General features: G+C 42.8%; 1 protein-coding gene across 2 annotated transcripts in view; it reads left to right on the plus strand.

The window, feature by feature from the left end:
* BCKDHB (branched chain keto acid dehydrogenase E1 subunit beta) overlaps window positions 1-18,333 on the plus strand; it is a 398,626-nt gene that overhangs the window by 230,664 nt on the left and 149,629 nt on the right. For both annotated transcript variants that reach the window (XM_063916876.1, XM_063916877.1), the window contains exon 8: window positions 9,660-9,770. In XM_063916876.1, coding sequence (XP_063772946.1) covers window positions 9,660-9,770 — 111 coding nt within the window. The remainder of the gene's footprint in view (window positions 1-9,659; window positions 9,771-18,333) is intronic.

Consider the following 18,333-nt stretch of genomic DNA (forward strand, 5'->3'; position numbering starts at 1 on the left):
AAAAGTTTCTCAGGTTCCATATTTTAGGGAAAAGTTACCAGTTCAGAGCTTTACCGTTCGGCCTAGCCAGTTCTCCAAGGACTTTCACAAAAGTTCTAGTAGTAGTCATTGCAAAGCTAAGGCAAAAAGGTATCATGATTTGGCCATACCTAGACGATATTCTAATAGCAGCAAATGGAGAGCTAGAAGCGAAGCAGAATACAACGGAGGTGTTGGAGTGTCTAAAGGAACATGAATGGCTGATAAATTCAGAAAAGAGTTAGTTGACTCCTACGAAGCAAATAAAATATCTGAGTTCACATAAATACAGAGTCTATAGTAGTGAAGTTAACTAAGAGAAGAGAAGCTGATGAAGCAATTGCGGGGAATATTAAGAGAACCCAACGTAATGTCAGGTGATTGTTTAAAAAGTTTGGGTCTCATGTCAGCAGCATTGGATACAATTCCTTGGTCGAGACTACATATGAGGGGTCTGCAAAGATGCTTCTTGACCCAATGGAACAGAACAGAAAAATAATGACGCAACAAATCGTTTTATCAAGAAGTGCAAAGTGGTTAAACACTCAGAGGTTGGAAAGAGGGAAATATTTCCGTGTGGTCCAGCAAGTGATAGTCACTACAGATGCCAGTCGATCAGGCTGGGGGGGCCGTTTACGGGCAGGAGCTGATTCAATGAATCTGGCCGGTGGAGTTTTCGTCTTCTCACTCAAACATAAGGGAGATGAGAGTGGTTTTTATAGCTTGTCAGCGCCTTCATAGTATCCTGAGCGGCAAAGACCTGGTGATAAAATCAGACAACAGGGCTGTGGTGGCCTACATAAATCACCAAGGAGGAACGAAAAGCATTTGTATGATGGAAGAAGTGAGACGTCTCTTAGAGTGGGCAGAACTAAATATGTTAAGCATCGTGGCAGTGTTCATAGCCGGGAAGGAAAATGAGGTGGCAGATTTTCTGAGCAGACATACCATCCTCCCTGGGGAGTGGGAGTTAAGCAATGAAGTATTCATGATGATAGTAGAAAAATGGGGTCTGCCTCAGGTGGACCTGATGGCCACAGCTCACAACAGAAATGTTCAAAATTTATTTTCCAGGTACCGGGAACCTCAGGCGGCTCAGCTAGATGCTCTCACAGCCACATGGGATATGTCCCTGGCATATGTGTTTCCTCCTTTACCCCTCATTCCAAAACTTTTGAGAAAAATACAAAAGAAGAAGGTGACAGTTACCATACTGGCCAAGACGGGCATGGTTCCCGAAAGTCCTGCGCTTGGCGGTAAGCAGGCCCTGGAAGTTGCCAGCAGCTTCCGACTTGCTGTCTCAAGGTCATGTATAAAAGCCTCAGCACAAGTGATGGAACCTGATAGCATGGCTATAGAAACCAGAACCTTGAAGCAGCTAGGTTTTGCCAACAAAGTGATGATAACGCTGCTTAAGGCCAGAAAATTGTCCACTTGTAAGACGTATTACAGGATTTTGAAAAAATATATTTTCTGGTGTAAAGAGAAATAGTAATATGGATGACATTCCTGTAATACTTAATTTTTTGCAAATGTGTCTGGAAACAAAGCTGTCTGTATGCTCTTTGAAAGTGCATATTTCGACCCTAGGAGCTATGCTGGACAAAGATATCGCAGCTAATAAGTATATAATGCGGTTTGTACAGGCAGCAAAGACGGTGAGACCGGTGTTTTGTTCACCTTTGGCACTATGGGACTTAAATCTAGTTCTGAATGTGCTGACAGACTCTCCATTTGAACCATTGCAAGAAGTTTTGTTTAAATTGCTGACGTGGAAAGTTGTTTTCCTGGTGGCCATTACATCAGCAAGGAGGGTCTCTGAACTGCAAGCTCTCTGTCACAACTGAGGGCTGGAGCTGACGGGAGGAAGCCTCCGTTGCAGGGGCTGAGGTATAATTAAATCTGGGCGGTAGTATGGGACTCTTAGACATGCAGTATCCCAGCCCGAAGGCGTGACCACGACAACAGGAGTAAGGTTAAAAGTTTTATTCAAGCACTGTTCAGGTGGTACATCAACAGCAACGTCAGATGTGGTAAAAGAATATGCAATACACAGTTCCTGTAAATACAACAGAGATGCAGATGGTACTGGGTGTGGTAATGATAGGTATCCGTCTAGGCAGACTTAGGAGATGGAATGTCCTTAACCGACACCCAGGTGCTGAGTGCTGGAAAGAGTACAGGAACTGACCAGCAGGTGGTCCTCTGGAAGCTGGTAGTACTGACTGTGAGGTGAGTTAGTTGCTGGGTAGGCTGGACGGAACCGGACTGAATGATGAGATGAATGGAGTGCTTGATGATCCAATGTAGCTGGAGAATAGCTAGATGCACTGGTGATGCTAGAGATTGTTTGAATTAAGAAGACGGTGACAGAGCACCGATGATTGCTGGTATTCCATGGCGGAGCACCAATGATTGCTGGTATTCGATGACGGAGCACCGGTTATGTCTGAAGACCGAACACCGCTGGAAGCTTGCTGCTGGAAGCCCCGTGTTTGGGCACTGCCAATTGTAGAGGGCAATGTAAGGACACTGTGGAGTCAGGCTGCACCACTTGATGTTAAACTGGTGCGGGTCTCTACTGGAGTTGGAAGCAGGAGCTGGAATACCTGAAATAGCAAACAACCACAAGCAAGGAGACTGGTAACACTGGGTTGACAACCAAAGCACTGACAACTTCCTGGTTCGGGAACTGGACCTTTATACCTGCAGCATTGCAGGGATTGGATGGTCAATCAGGCAGAATCCAGCAATGCAGCGGATTGGTGGAGATAGTGTCATGTGACTGAAACCAACATGGCTGCACCCATACTAGCATTTGGAGGGAAATCTAGCTTGTTGAACCATGTGAGGAATTACAGTAATGACGGCGGAGGCCGCAGAGGGCAGCGGATGCCAATTTGCACACTTGATTCACAGAGATGGTGGCAGAGGCCGCAGCGGGCAGGAGACACCATGCAGGCTTGTTTTCGCATTTGAATCATAGAGATGGCGGCAGAGGCCGCAGCGGGCAGGAGACGCCACGCAGACCCATCTGAGTACTGGAAGTGCAGAAATGGCGGCGGAGGCCGCGGAGGGCTGTAAACGCCATTCTCACTATATGAGTTCACTGTGAAAGCGCCTGCGGACTGACGGAAAGGAGATGTGAAGTGAGGATATCAGCAGCACGACTGAGACCCGGCCCTGGAACGCTGAGCCAGCCTCAGGAGACGCCTGAAAGGTAGATAATGGCGTCCAGTAACCCGGATCGTGACACTCTCTGGGTAGAGCAACCGTTTGTCAATTTTTTTGAGGACAAAGTCGTATTGCGTACAAATCCCCAGTTCCTTCCTAAAGTCGTTTCTAATTTCCATATAAATCAGGAAATAGTTCTACCTTCGTTTTGCCGAGGCCAAAAAATGAGAAGGGAAAGAGAACTGTAATAAATTAGATCTTGTTAGAGTACTTAGGATCTATGTGGATAGGTTGGCTGCAATTAGAAAGTCTAAGCGACTGTGTTAATGGAAGGGAGAAACAAAGGAGAAGTTGCGTCAAAAGCTACTATTGCAAGGTGGATTAAGTCTTGTATAATTGAAGCGTACAAAATTAAAAAGTTGGACTTGCCCAGAGGTCTGAAAGCACACTTTATAAGGGCAATGGCAACGTCTTGGGCAGAAAAGGAATTTGCATCGATTGATGAACTCTGTAAGGCCGCAGGTTGGGCCTCAGTGCATACATTTGCAAAAACATTATAGAATTGATATGCAGACGCTAAATTTGGAAGAAAAATTCTTAGTGCTGTGATATGAAAAAAAAAAAAAAATGTATATATAATTTGGCCCACCCAGTGATGTAATTGCTTGGGTATAACCCAGAGATGGTGCTGCCAGGGGGGGAGGTAAAGGAAATATCAGATTCCTACCTGTTAATATGCTATCCTTTACTCTTCCATGGCAGCACATATATTCTCACCCGAGGGTTTTTTTTTTTTTCATTTTATGTGTATTATTTTTGTTTGTATTAACTATATTGTGTTTATATTTTGAGCTTGGAAAACGAAAGACAGAGGCCAGAAGGGGAGTGGCTGGTGTCTTTTTTTTTTTTTTTTTTTTTGTTCTTTCCTGTCTCTACCCTTAATGAGGAAAATACCCAGAGGGAAATGTTACCAGTGGAGTACCCCAGGGATCTGTACTTGGACTAGTGCTTTTTAATATCTTTATTGGTGATATTGCAAACGGCATTAAAGGGAAAGTATGCCTTTTTGCAGATGACACAAAGGTATGCAACAGGGTAGACACACCAGGTGGGGTAAAACAAATGATTGAGGATCTAGGTAGACTAGAGGAATGGTCAAGAGTGTGGCAATTACAGTTTAATGCCAAAAAATGCAAAATCATGCACTTGGTTCTCAAAAATCCTTAAGCTAAATATAGTATTAATGGCACTATACTGGAAACTACTGAGGAGGAAAGGGATCTAGGAGTCACTATTTTAGATGACTTAAAGGCAGGTAAGCAATGTAACAAGGCAATGAGGAAGGCGAGTCAGATGCTTGGCTGCATTGGGAGAGGAATCAGCAGCAGAAAGAAAGAAGTAATAATGCCACTGTATAGGTCATTGGTACGGCCTCATCTAGAATACTGTATTCAGTTCTGGAGGCCATATCTGCAAAAGGATATTAATACATTAGAAACTGTACAAAGGAGGGCAACTAAAATGGTGCATGGCCTACATCACAAAACATACCCAGAAAGACTAAGAAATCTCAATATGTATAGTTTGGAGCAGAGAAGGGGAAAGGGGGGACATGATAGAAACTTTCAAATATATCAAGGGTTTTAACAAAGTCCAGGAGGGAAACATTCTCCAAATGAAGAGAAGCAATAGGACACGAGGACATGCACTGAGGCTGGAGGGGGGGAGGTTCAGGGGAAATTTGTGGAAAAATTATTTCACAGAAAGGGTAGTGGACAAGTGGAATAGCCTCCCATCAGAGGTGGTAGAGGCTAAGACAGTAGAGCAATTTAAACATGCATGGGATAGACATAAGGATATCCTTACAAAGAAATAAGGATCAAATAAGGTTAGAGATTAAAATAATGTAAAAAAAAAAAAAAAAAAAGGGGCAGACTAGATGGGCCAAGTGGTTCTTATCTGCCGACAAATTCTATGTTTCTATGTGGTGCTGCCATGGAAAAGTAAAGGAAAGCATATTAACAGGAAAGAATCTATTATTTCCCAGGCATGTTAAATAAAGTCTGGTGATTGATTGACACTGTGGGCATTACGTTATCTAATTCTCTTTCTTAACCTTTTTAAAAGGGACCTAAAAAATGGTTGAATCTTAAAAAAAAGAAATGTAATTTAGAGAAATAATTTATTTTAAAATCTAAATATTTTTATGAAAAATACCCCTAGAGGTCCCTAGCACCCATACCCCCTACCCCCCGTATTCATAGGTCCCCATTGTAATACAGATGGAGTCTTTCTTAGCCACGCCTGCCTAGTCGCAGGCATGCCTCCCGGCGTGACTAGGCGATCCGTTCGCCTAGTCATGCCAGGAGTGCACGGAGCTGCTTCCCATTGTAAGCATCTTTGTCTGGGCGCACGCTCCCGCCCAGATGGAGACGCTCTCCTTTCAAGTGAATGGGGAGCGTCTCCATTAGGGCGCGCGCGCCCGTCCAGACGGAGATCTCCCAGTGACTAGGTGAGCCTAGGCGGGCATGTCTAGTCACAGATGGAGCCACGACTAGCATGGCTCCATCTGTAATACCCCGGAACTCCAGTGGCACCCTCCACCCCTCAGTGATCACAATCCCCGCCAATTTTTTTGTTTAACATTATAGCTATTTGTACGACCTTTTGAGGCACAAATTTTACAGTGATGTTGGCTGTTTCAGTCTGAGACATCACTTCCAGAGGTAAAAGAGTAGATCCATTCTGCACATGTGCGCAAAACAGCTCTCCTCTTAAATTGCGCAGGAACGGAGGAGCAGACTTTGTCCTATTGATGAATACTAATAAAGATTGAATAAGATTTTTTTTCTGGTTATGGGGTAAACGTACAGTACATTATCCAGAATAGTAAAATATATTTATTTTTTCTAAAAATATATGTACTACAGGGAAGGTGTTGACACATTTCCTCATTTTGGAACTGTTATGCAGCCATTAACTCCAGCTTTGGCCAAGGTTTTTGAAAACATGGCAAAATCAAAGTTGTGGAACTCAGACAAAAAAAGGAAAAAGTTGGATACTTGTTATCTTCCCGTTCTTTGGATTGTGTTTCTCTCTGTTGTACGTTCAGGGTATTTTAGCATTTGGTAACAATTTATTAATATACATGTACTTTATCTTGCTGACATTGTTCTGTACATGACAAAAAAAGGATTACCAGCGCTGGCTGATCATGCTTATGAAATATAAAAAACAATCTATGTTCCAAAAGGCTTATAATTAAAAAAACATATTTATTTCACATGTATAATCCTATAAAATAAAAGAATAAAAGGTGAATAAAATAGTCAATAGATTTTGCCACAATATCTGAATTATTTATATATCCACATTTGGCTATTAGTAGTACTCAAGGGGACTGGAATCACTTGGAGATGTCCATCACTAATCGGTTATTTTTGCATAAAGCCGATAATTTTGCAGATGTGAGGTATTTACCAGTGATCCTGAAAGCAGATAATGTCCACCTGATGTGTAGCTGGATGAATTGTCCTCTTTGGCATGGAGGATTAAATCCGGAAGGTGGATGCTGCTAATGAAATGTCCCAAATGGTATGCACCAGAGTATCAGCAAAGCCAGTGGAGATGGTGGTATTGAATGTCCAGATGAATAAAAAAGCTCAACGCGTTTCGCTGGTTTGGATAATCCAGCTTCCTCAGGAGCAAGTAAAATAGTGGCTATAGTGGAGCCTTTTTATACCGGATATGAGTGGCAATAATTGATTACACATGAATGGATTACATAAGATTATATATACAAGCCTTTTGGAAAATTCATCTAATGCTATATATATTGGAATACCTACTGGTCCCATATACTTAATATAACAAGAAATAATAAAAACGATTCTTTATTAAGTAGATATATACTTTTAAAGTGCATGCATGCTTCTATGATGTCCCGATCATGTGATTGTCTAGATCACGTGATCGGCGTCTGCATCCAATGGAGGTATTTTGTTCGGGTCATGTGATATAACACGTGACCATAATAGAGTCGGTTGCTTAGTAACCAGTCCGGAAGAATTAGGATAAAGCTCATGACGTTGAGGAGTTGTGTAGCGTCCCGATCATGTGACTATTTAGGTCACGTGATCGGCTTGTCCTCCAATAGAAAGGTATTGTATAAGTCACATGTATATGACGAAGTTGGTTGCTAGGTAACGAATCTCTGAAGGAGAGGGAGGGGACGTCCTGTCCGATATTATGACAGAGCGATCCTACAACCGGACCGGTGTCCTAGTATTTAACTACTTCTTATCAACGTTTACAATGGCTAATCATATAGCTTGTCCGGCCTCCTGTATATATCATCATATGACTAAATACAATAGATATCTATATATATTGGAATACCCATTGGTCCTATACACTTAATAATGACAGGTAATAAAAACATTTCTTTGTTAGACAGATATATATTTTTAAAGTATATGTGTGATTCTATGATGTCTCGATCATGTTATTATCTAGATCATGCGATCGTCATCCGCATACAATGAAGGTGTAAATCGTTCAGATCATGGTATATGACACATGACTATACCAAAAAGGGTTGTTTAATAACGAGTCCAAAATAATTAGTGTAAGGATTATGACATAGATTGTATAGCGTCCCGATCATGTGACTGTTTAGGTCACCTGATCGGCATTATCCTCCAATAGAGAGATATTATAAACATCTATATAGAGGGAAATTGGTTAGAAATTGCGGTTACCTTAGTAACTCATATATCCATATGAGTATTCAACAATGTAGATAATATTATTCGTAGGAAAGAAATAGAAAGAGCTAAATATAGTTGGTATATCATTAAATATAATATTCCATATGAGAATCAATTTAATTATCTAAAGAGATTCCTCCATGGTTAGAAAGGGATTTGTACAGTAATGAAAAAACAAAAACAAAAAAAAAACATGATTTATTTATATAACATCCTTATAATATATGAAAGATAGGTCACACCCAGGAAAGCAAAATAAATAAGAAGTCCATATGGCTAAATGACAGAATTTAATTCCATGGTTTCATTTAGACCAACCGGATGCAAGGAATTAAATTTCAGCATCCAATATACTTCACGACTACAGAGTTTTTTGAATCTATCGCCCCCCCTGGAGGTTGGGGCGATCTGTTCAAGACATGTAACTGATAGACAAGAAGGATTGGACATATGTTTTAAGAAATAATGTCGTGAGACGCTATGAGTTTGACATTTATTTATGATGTTTCTTCTGTGCTCCATAAAGCGAACCCGTAGTTTTCTAGTTGTGCGTCCTATATAATTAAGTCCGCAACTACAGGTTAGCAGATAAATTGCATAGGTCGTCTCACAATTCATAAAGGTTTTAAATCCATATGTCTCATTAAAAGATGGAATATTAATTGAGACAGTCTTACGTTGTATATGGGAACACATCGTACATCTTGTCAAGCCACATTTATGAAAACCCAGTGGTTTTGTACTAAGCCATTCTATACCCTTCTGGGTCCTAGGTTCCCTAATACTTTTTAAGTGGCTAGGGGCCAGAATGGTTTTTAACGACCTGTTTTTCCTATAAATAATTTGTGGTTGGGTGGGTAGAATAGTACTGAGTATATTGTCTTGTTTTAATATTTTATAATTACGTGACACTATGGATTTTATTTCTTGGGCACATCTATTGTATTTGCAGATGAAAGAGAGATCCCGATTATTCTGTTTTTCTATTTTATGTTTAGATTGTTTGGGATGAAGAAGTTGTTGTCTATCCATATTATAGACCTCTGTATAGGCCTGTTGTAGTAGTGTCTCAGGATAATCTCTAGTCCTAAAAGAATCTATTAATTCTCTGGCCTGTAATGCAAATGTATCAACATTAGAACAGTTACGGCGTAACCTCATAAGTTGACCTTTAGGAATGTTGGTTTTCCAAGGTCTATAGTGTGAACTTCTATAGTGTAAGTATGAATGCGTATTGACCGATTTAATATAGTTGGATGTGACGATTTTATTGTTAATTATTTCTAATGTCAAATCAAGGAAGTCCACACGGGTCTTATTAAACGTAAATGTGAAGGATAAATTAAATGGGTTCGTGTTAAGAGTGGAAACAAAATGATTAGCAGATAACTCATCCCCATCCCAAATAATGAATAAATCATCAATATAACGGCCATAGAGGTGTTGACACATTTCCTCATTTTGGAACTGTTATGCAGCCATTAACTCCAGCTTTGGCCAAGGTTTTTGAAAACATGGCAAAATCAAAGTTGTGGAACTCAGACAAAAAAAGGAAAAAGTTGGATACTTGTTATCTTCCCGTTCTTTGGATTGTGTTTCTCTGTTGTACGTTCAGGGTATTTTAGCATTTGGTAACAATTTATTAATATACATTTACTTTATCTTGCTGACATTGTTCTGTACATAACTTTCCTTTAGCTTCATGTAATTCGTGAGGTTGCATCTATTGCCCAAGAAAAACTTGGCTTGTCCTGTGAAGTGATCGACTTGAGAACAATTTTGCCATGGGATATTGAAACAGTCTGCAAGGTAAGCTTTATAATTATCATCAGAACATTGGTGTAATTAAGTATTTGGAAATAGATAGTAAGGATTTAACACAAATTAAAATAATCAGGATAGCACTTCATATGGCAAATTCAAATGTGAAAAGGTTTCCTCATGTTGATATATATGCATTGTGAAGATGTGAATACTGTATATGATCCTGCTATATTAACATATTACTGATTCCTGCTGGGGCTTATCTGGTGCTACGTTCTATCTGTATGCTTTGTAATTCCATACAGTTGGACACCAATACAAACATATGTTATTTGTACCATACTTGCCTAATCTCCCGGAATGGACGAGAGGCTCTCGAAAATCGGGTGACCCTCCCGGCCCCCCGGAAGAGCAGGCAAGTCTCCCGGAATCAGGGGTCCCCCTGCCCGTCCGCCCACTTAGTGTGTAAAGTGGGCGGTCTGGGCAGTTGATTACGCGATTCTTGCTGAATCGCGACATCATAGCCACGCCCCCTGCAGTGTAATGCCGGTGATCGCGGCATTACAGAGCGGGGGGCGTGGCTTAAAGGATGTGACACGGTAAATCCGCCCCCGTCCTGATCCGGTCTCACCCCCGTCCCGCCTCCGGTCCACCTCCTCCCCACGTCACAGCCCTCCCCTGCCCCCCTGCTGAGCCGACCTGGCTGCTATCTCCCGCAGAGAGCAGCCAGAATGTCGGCAAGTATGATTTGTACCTGCATGTGGAATATGATATTTTGATAATTTATACTTATATACATACCAATTTATGAGATTAAAGCCGAACAAATAAACACAATTATTCTATGATTTATTTATTTTTCGTAAAATGTTGAATCAACTTTAATCTACATCATTGTTGACTCCCAAAACTTTTCCGGATATAACCTTTGAACACACTTGTGGCATTTCCTCTACAGTGTAAATCAAATACTGTTTGAGAAGTTACTCAACACTCTTGCTTAAGTTCCAACAAATGTATTATGCTTGTAAGTTGCTTTGCTTTCAACATTCTGCCCAGTTCGTCCCAAACCATCTTGATGGGTTTTTAAGTCAAGAGACTGTGCTGGTCATTCCATGATTTGAAGCCTATAGTCTTGCTTTTTTGATTGAAGGTAGTTTTGACATAGTGTGTTTTGGGTCTTTATCTTTCAGTAGGATGAACCTATGACCAACTAAGTGTAGATAAGATGGTATTGAATGCCGCTGCAAGATACTGTAGTAGTCTTTTTCTTTCAGGGTACCAATCACTCTGCAAGTCACCCACTCGGGATCCAGCATAAGATCCCCAAACTATCCCTCCTCCTCCTGTATGTTTGACAATTAGGGGTATATGTAGTAGCATCTGAGTTTACTGAGGTCTAGGATTTTGGCCCTCATTCCGAGTTGTTCACTCGCTAGCTGCTTTTAGCAGCATTGCAAACGCTAGGCCGCCGCCCCTCTGGGAGTGTATCTTAGCTTAGCAGGATAGCGAACGAAAGATTAGCAGAATTGCTACTAAATATTTCCTTGCAGTTTCTGAGTAGCTTCAGATCTACTCCTATGGGAGTTCTATGTAAGATGGGATGTTGCCCATAGCAACCAATCAGATTCCATGTATTATCTTCTAGAAGGTGCTAGATAAATGAGTAGTAGAATCTGATTGGTTGCTATGGGCAACATCTCATCTTACATAGAACTCCCACCTTAGTAAATTTACCCCCTAGATTGCGATCAGCTCAGTCCATTTAGTTCCGGGTTTGACGTCACAAACACGCCCTGCGTTTGGCCAGCCACTCCCCCGTTTCTCCAGACACTTCCGCGTTTTTCCCTGACACGCCTGCGTTTTTTAGCACACTCCCGGAAAACGCTCAGTTACCACCCAGAAACGCCCCCTTCCGGTCAATCATTCACCAATCAGCAGTGCGACTAAAAAGCGCTGCACGAACACCAGCAAATCTACTAAGTTTTGTGTTAAATAACTTAACGCATGCGCTCTTCGTACCATGCGCATTTAGCAACAAATCACAGCATAGCGAAAATCGTCAACGAGCGAACAACTCGGAATGACCCCCTTTGTCTGAGAGAGGCCGTATTTTTAAAGCGGCAATTGTTTACAAGGCAAAACCAACCAGGTTTTGCCTTGTAAATAACTGCCGCTTTAAAAATATGGCCATTCTTGGACAAAATCCCAGACCTCGGTAAACTCAGACCCATTCCTGATCCTCCGTGAACTCTGGTGCTGTTACATATACACACTGGTGTCACAGAAGTTTATTTACTAAGAGGGTTATTATACAAGGTGCCTGTTCCCATAGTGTTTAAACCTGAAATTTAAAAGGGCAATGCTTTTAGTAGCAAAATATGGTATTTTGCTATCAAAAGTATAACCCTTTTAACTTTTGATCTTACACGGAGAAGTCGTAGCTTTTATATGCTGCTGTTAAGTAAATAAATCCCACACACTGAGGAACCTACTCTACGATCTACAAAAACCGTGCGACTGAGGAACCATCCTTTCACCTACTCGGCATTGTGCTAAAAAAAAATTATTTATGTATACCTGTTCACATTTTTCTGTGCACCGCACTTTTCTACTGATATGTTTGTGTAATAGAAGATTGCCATGAGTAATGTAAAAATAATTAAATCAAATGGATGTATACCCAGAAGCGCCAAGAAGTGTCACCTTGATTTTGTTAATTTCAGTGTTGACAGCAATGATTGGTGCAGTATAATGGAGTTCTTTGGGAATGCTCCTTAAGTAGATCATAACTATGCTGCACTGCAAGCCTTGAAGGGCATTGGGTATGGGATTTTTGGAGGTCAGCATACCGATACAAGGATCCTGGCTGCCTGAATGCCAGCAGCGGGGTGAGCGCTAGCAAGCCCCTTGCGGGCACGCCGCGCTCGCCACGCTGCAGGTTGCCACAGTTTCTATTCCCACTCTATGGGTGTCATGGACACCCATGAGTGGGAATAGCCCCTGGTAGCCAGGATTCTTGCTGTCGGCATGGTCAGTGGTCGGGATCCCTGTTGAATATTGTCTCTACAGTTTACTAACAGTTTTTGTTGTTTAAAGACCCGGTCTTTATTTTTTATTTTTTTTATTGAAAATTGTCAGGCAACTAGAAAATTCTGCATTGTCCTCAATGGCTTCTAGTGATCCTTTTTAAAGTTAATGGCTAGCAGTTTGTGGTACTTTTCCTGTTAATAGCTGGGTGTTTTTTTTTATTTTTATTCCCTGCATTTTGTTAGCATATGAAATATAGAAATTATGTGTAGAAATGCAGGACTTTTTCACATATGCTACAGTTTATTGGTGTGCTTTCCTTTCGATTGCTGTGATTTAAATTTTTTTTGTTCCTGTTCGATCCATGTAGACAATTTTTTTTTAAGCATAAAACACTAACTACTATATGTCAATATTGACTGCATATGTTTTCTGCCTAGTGTGTATTTTTCCTGTTGGTTGTGCTCATTATTTTATTTTTCCATTTTAGGGTTCAGTTTCTCTGTTTTACGATTGTGCTTTAGTTACTTGTGCCTCCAAATATCTTGTTTTTCATCTTTACATTATAGAATAAATGTTTAGCTGCTGTTGGCTGCGACCTGCATCTCTCCGATGCCTTTTTGTGTTTTTATATTAGATCTCACTTGTAGATTTATTTTTCTGATTAGAGAAAGATTTTACCAGCTAATATATTTGGTTTTTAAAAGCTGCTTTATGATTAACTAACGATGTAAACTCAGTCCTGTGCCACAAAGTTCTTGGCATTTATAAAAGTTCAACATTCAGTTAAAGTATACGATAATGCTCAAATAATAAGTAGAGATGAGCGCCGGAAATTTTTCGGGTTTTGGTTTTGGGTTCGGTTCCGCGGCCGTGTTTTGGGTTCGACCGCGTTTTGGCAAAACCTCACCGAATTTTTTTTGTCGGATTCGGGTGTGTTTTGGATTCGGGTGTTTTTTTTAAAAAACACTAAAAAACAGCTTAAATCATAGAATTTGGGGGTCATTTTGATCCCAAAGTATTATTAACCTCAAAAACCATAATTTACACTCATTTTCAGTCTATTCTGAATACCTCACACCTCACAATATTATTTTTAGTCCTAAAATTTGCACCTAGGTCGCTGGATGACTAAGCTAAGCGACCCTAGTGGCCGACACAAACACCGTGCCCATCTAGGAGTGGCACTGCAGTGTCACGCAGGATGTCCCTTCCAAAAAACCCTCCCCAAACAGCACATGACGCAAAGAAAAAAAGAGGCGCAATGAGGTAGCTGTGTGAGTAAGATAAGCGACCCTAGTGGCCGACACAAACACCGGGCCCATCTAGGAGTGGCACTGCAGTGTCACGCAGGATGTCCCTTCCAAAAAACCCTCCCCAAACAGCACATGACGCAAAGAAAAAAAGAGGCGCAATGAGGTAGCTGTGTGAGTAAGATAAGCGACCCTAGTGGCCGACACAAACACCGGGCCCATCTAGGAGTGGCACTGCAGTGTCACGCAGGATGTCCCTTCCAAAAAACCCTCCCCAAACAGCACATGACGCAAAGAAAAAAAGAGGCGCAATGAGGTAGCTGTGTGAGTAAGATAAGCGACCCTAGTGGCCGACACAAACACCGGGCCCATCTAGGAGTGGCACTGCAGTGTCACGCAGGATGTCCCTTCCAAAAAACCCTCCCCAAACAGCACATGACGCAAAGAAAAAAAGAGGCGCAATGAGGTAGCTGTGTGAGTAAGATAAGCGACCCTAGTGGCCGACACAAACACCGGGCCCATCTAGGAGTGGCACTGCAGTGTCACGCAGGATGGCCCTTCCAAAAAACATTCCACAAACAGCACATGACGCAAAGAAAAATTAAAGAAAAAAGAGGTGCAAGATGAAATTGTCCTTGGGCCCTCCCACCCACCCTTATGTTGTATAAACAGGACATGCACACTTTAACCAACCCATCATTTCAGTGACAGGGTCTGCCACACGACTGTGACTGAAATGACGGGTTGGTTTGGACCCCCACCAAAAAAGAAGCAATTAATCTCTCCTTGCACAAACTGGCTCTACAGAGGCAAGATGTCCACCTCATCATCATCCTCCGATATATCACCGTGTACATCCCCCTCCTCACAGATTATCAATTCGTCCCCACTGGAATCCACCATCTCAGCTCCCTGTGTACTTTGTGGAGGCAATTGCTGCTGGTCAATGTCTCCACGGAGGAATTGATTATAATTCATTTTAATGAACATCATCTTCTCCACATTTTCTGGATGTAACCTCGTACGCCGATTGCTGACAAGGTGAGCGGCGGCACTAAACACTCTTTCGGAGTACACACTTGTGGGAGGACAACTTAGGTAGAATAAAGCCAGTTTGTGCAAGGGCCTCCAAATTGCCTCTTTTTCCTGCCAGTATAAGTACGGACTGTGTGACGTGCCTACTTGGATGCGGTCACTCATATAATCCTCCACCATTTTCTCTAACGTCCTAAGTGGATGCTGGGGACTCCGTCAGGACCATGGGGTTTAGCGGCTCCGCAGGAGACAGGGCACAATAATAAAAGCTTTAGGATCAGGTGGTGTGCACTGGCTCCTCCCCCTATGACCCTCCTCCAAGCCTCAGTTAGATTTTTGTGCCCGGCCGAGAAGGGTGCAATCTAGGTGGCTCTCCTGAGCTGCTTAGAATAAAAGTTTAAGTTAGGTTTTTTATTTTCAGTGAGTCCTGCTGGCAACAGGCTCACTGCTACGAGGGACTTAGGGGAGAGAAGTAAACTCACCTGCGTGCAGGATGGATTTGCTTCTTAGGCTACTGGACACCATTAGCTCCAGAGGGAGTCGGAACACAGGTCTCACCCTGGGGTTCGTCCCGGAGCCGTGCCGCCGACCCCCCTTGCAGATGCCGAAGTTGAAGAGGTCCTGAGGTCCAGAAACAGGCGGCAGAAGACTTTCAGTCTTCATAAGGTAGCGCACAGCACTGCAGCTGTGCGCCATTGTTGTCAGCACACTTCATACCAGCGGTCACTGAGGGTGCAGGGCGCTGGGGGGGGCGCCCTGGGCAGCAATGTATTATACCTTTTTTATGGCTAAAATACATCACATATAGCCCTTGAGGCTATATGGATGTATTTAACCCCTGCCAGATCTCACAAACTCCGGGAGAAGAGCCCGCCGTTTTAGGGGGCGGGGCCTATTCTCCTCAGCACACGGCGCCATTTTCCTGCTCAGCTCTGCTGTGAGGAAGGCTCCCAGGCTCTCCCCTGCACTGCACTACAGAAACAGGGTTAAAACAGAGAGGGGGGGCACTTATTTGGCGATATGATTACATATGTGAAAATGCTATAAGGGAAAACACTTGTATAAGGGGTTGTCCCTGTATAATTATAGCGTTTTTGGTGTGTGCTGGCAAACTCTCCCTCTGTCTCCCCAAAGGGCTAGTGGGGTCCTGTCCTCTATCAGAGCATTCCCTGTGTGTGTGCTGTGTGTCGGTACGTGTGTGTCGACATGTAGGAGGACGATGTTGGTGAGGAGGCGGAGCAAATTGCCTGTATTGGTGATGTCACTCTCTAGGGAGTCGACACCGGAATGGATGGCTTATTTAGGAATTACGTGATAATGTCAACACGATGCAAGGTCGGTTGACGACATGAGACGGCCGGCAAACAAATTAGTACCTGTCCAGGCGTCTCAGACACCGTCAGGGGCTTGTAAAAACGCCCATTTACCTCAGTTGGTCGACACAGACACGGACACTGACTTCAGTGTCTACGGTGAAGAAACAAACGTATTTTCCTTTAGGGCCACACGTTACATATTAAGGGCAATGAAGGAGGTGTTACATATTTCTGATACTACAAGTACCACAAATAAGGGTATTATGTAGGGTGGGAATAATCTACTTGTAGTTTTTCCTGAATCAGATAAATTAAAGTGTGTGATGATACGTGGGTTTCCTCCGATAGAAAATTATTGGAGGTATACCCTTTCCCGCCAGAAGTGAGGGCGAGTTGGGAAACACACCTTAGGGTGGATAAGGCGCTCACACGCTTATAAAAACAAGTGGCGTTACCGTCTCCAGATACGGCCGCCCTCAAAGAGCCAGCTGATAGGAAGCTGAAAAATATCCTAAAAAGTATATACACACATACTGGTGTTATACTACGACCAGCAATCGCCTCAGCCTGGATGTGCAGCGCTGGGGGGGCTTGGTCGGATTTCCTGACTGAAAATATTGATACCCTTGACAGGAACAATATTTTATTGACTATAGAGCATTTTAAGGATGCATTTATATATATGCGAGATGCGCAGAGGGATATTTGCATTCTGGCATCAAGAGTAGATGTGATGTCCATATCTGCCAGACGATGTTTATAGACACGACAGTGGTCAGGTGATGCAGATTCCAGACGGCACATGGAAGTATTGCCGTATAAAGGGGCGGTCCATCGGACCTGGTGGCCATGGCAACAGCTGGAAAATCCACTTTTGTTACCCCAAGTCACATCTCAGCAGAAAAGGACACAGTCTTTTCAGTCTCAGTCCTTTCGTACCCATAAAGGCAGGCGGGCAAAAGGCCAGTCATATCTGCCCAGGGTTAGAGGAAAGGGAAGAAGACTGCAGCAGGCAGCCCATTCCCAGGAACAGAAGTCCTCCACAGCTTCTGCCAAGTCCGCAGCATGACGCTGGGGCCATACAAGCGGACTCAGGTGCGGTGGGGGGTCATCTCAAGAGTTTCAGCACGCAGTGGGCTCACTCGCAAGTGGACTCCTGGATCCTACACGTAGTATCCCAGGTGTACATTGGAAATTCGAGACGTCTTCCCCTCACAAGTTCCTGAAGTCTGCTTTACCAACGTCTCCCTCCGACAGGGAGGCAGTATTGGGAAAAAATTCACAGGCTGTATTCCCAGCAGGTGATAATCAAAGTACCCCTCCTACAACAAGGGAAGGGGTATTATTCCACACTATATTGTGGTACTGAAGCCAAACGGCTCGGTGAGATCTAAAAGATTTGAACAATTACATACAAGGGTTCAAATCAAGATGGAGTCACTCAGAGCAGTGATAGCGAACCAGGACGATATGGTGTCACTGGATATCAGGGACGCTTACCTACATGTCCAAATTTTGCCCTTCTCACCAAGGGTATCTCAGGTTCGTGGTACAGAACTGTCACTATCAGTTCAGAAGCTGCCGTTTGGATTGTCCACGGCACCCCGGGTCTTTACCATGGTAATGGCCGAAATGATGATTCTTCCTAAAAGAAATATGGACGCTTTCCTGATAAGGGCAAGGTCCAGAGAACAGTTGGCGGTCGGAGTAGCACTATCTCAAGTAGTTCTACGACAGCACGAGTGGATTCTAAATATTCCAAAATCGCAGCTTTTTCCGACGACACGTCTAATGTTCCTAGGAATGATTCTGGACACAGTCCAGAAAAAGGTGTTTCTCCCAGAGGAGAAAGCCAGGGAGTTATCCGAGCTAGTCAGGAATCTCCTAAAACCAGGAAAAGTATCAGTGCATCATTGCACAAGGCTCCTGTGAAAAATGGTGGTTTCTTACAAAGCGATCCCATTCGGTAGATTT

This window comes from Pseudophryne corroboree, chromosome 4 (assembly GCF_028390025.1).
Source record: "Pseudophryne corroboree isolate aPseCor3 chromosome 4, aPseCor3.hap2, whole genome shotgun sequence".
Classification (NCBI taxonomy): domain Eukaryota; kingdom Metazoa; phylum Chordata; class Amphibia; order Anura; family Myobatrachidae; genus Pseudophryne; species Pseudophryne corroboree.